This window comes from Hydra vulgaris, chromosome 07 (assembly GCF_038396675.1).
Source record: "Hydra vulgaris chromosome 07, alternate assembly HydraT2T_AEP".
NCBI classification, from domain to species: Eukaryota; Metazoa; Cnidaria; class Hydrozoa; order Anthoathecata; family Hydridae; genus Hydra; species Hydra vulgaris.
This window is the reverse complement of record NC_088926.1, coordinates 37,827,826-37,829,384: the sequence shown is the minus strand read 5'-3', so window position 1 is coordinate 37,829,384 and position 1,559 is coordinate 37,827,826. Positions and strand designations below refer to the sequence as shown.

Genomic DNA, 1,559 nt, shown 5'->3' with positions numbered 1-1,559 from the left:
TATATATATATATATATATATATATATATATATATATATATTTATGTATATATTCGATTTAATATATATATATATATATATATATATATATATATATATATAGATATATATATATATATATATATATATATATATATATATATATATTATATATATATATATATATATGTATATATATATACCCTATGCGCGCATCACTAGTGATTTAGTACTGCTCAACGGTGATTAAGTGGTGATCACTAATGATCGCTACTCAATCACCACTCTATCACCACTAATACATTACTTATATATACGCGAAAATCAAATATCCCGGAATAATTTTATGTAAGTGCTGATTCAATGCTTATTAAGTAGTGACTGTTTAGTATTATATCAAAATACGAAAATAGTTATAACTCGTCTCAATAAAAAATGGCAGATAATAAGCGCAAGCACTACATGAAAAGCTTTATGAGAGATTATAGTAGTTTTAAAGAGTTGTTCAATGAAGAAGAAGAAGGTAAAGAAGAAGACGAAGAAGAAGAAGGTAAAGAAGAAGACGAAGAAGAAGAAGGTAAAGAAGAAGACGAAGAAGAAGAAGGTAAAGAAGAAGACGAAGAAGAAGAAGGTAAAGAAGAAGACGAAGAAGAAGAAGGTAAAGAAGAAGACGAAGAAGAAGAAGGTAAAGAAGAAGACGAAGAAGAAGAAGACGAAGAAGAAGAAGGTATAGAAGAAGACGATGAAGAAGAAGGTAAAGAAGACGGAGAAGAAGAAGGTAAGGAAGACGACAACGAAGAAGAAGCTAATGAAAACAACGACAAAGAGAAAGAAGGTAAAAAAGACGACGACGAAGATAAAGAAGGCGACGAAGATATAGAAGACGATGAAGATAAAGAAGATGATAAAAAAGTAGGATATAGCAAAAAAATTCCTAAAGGTGGAACATCTTTAAAAAAATACTTTAAGAAGTGTGGATGTTGAAAACGTTGCTGGAGGTGATTTTGTTTATATTTCTTTAGAAATTGCACTCAGCAATTATGTAAAATGCTTCAGAAAGCTAGCAGAGTTTGATCTTTTATAAATGTTGATGGCACTCGAATATACATTTGTAAAAAAAAACAAATGTGGCTTATATTGTGTACTATAAATCAACAAAGTCCATATGCAATTGCTTTATGGTATGGTGAAGGAAAACCTACAGTTCTTGGAGAATACCTCAAAAAATTTGTCGCAGAGTTAAAATTCTATTTTATAAATGGGTATGAAGGCCTAAAGGTGATAGTTAAGGCATTTGTGTGTGGTGCACCAGCCAGAGCATTTTTAAAATGTATAAAAAGTCATAGTGGATATGACAGTTGTGAAAGATATGAAGAACATGATGAGTATCATAAAGGTATAAGATTGATAGGTACTAAATCTTTAATACGAGATGATAAAAAGTTTAAAGAAAAATTTTATTCAGAGCACCAGATTGGTAAATCACCATTATCCAAACTTGAAATTCCAATGGTGACTGGATTTGTACTTGACTACATGCATTTAGTTTGTCTGGGGGTTACAAAGAAACTTATGAAGAG

At 30.0% G+C, this 1,559-nt stretch overlaps 1 protein-coding gene across 1 annotated transcript; it reads left to right on the top strand.

Moving 5' to 3' along the window:
- The first annotated feature begins 414 nt into the window (after positions 1–414).
- LOC136082748 (high mobility group nucleosome-binding domain-containing protein 5-like) lies at positions 415–963 on the top strand. The gene has a single exon (XM_065802170.1). The coding sequence runs from the start codon at positions 415–417 to the stop codon at positions 961–963; it is 549 nt and encodes a 182-aa protein (XP_065658242.1).
- The last annotated feature ends 596 nt before the right edge of the window (positions 964–1,559 follow it).

Bases quoted from the DNA above. Each gene is read 5' to 3' on its own strand.
- LOC136082748 (XM_065802170.1), top strand. From the start codon at position 415: ATGGCAGATAATAAGCGCAAGCACTACATGAAAAGCTTTATGAGAGAT.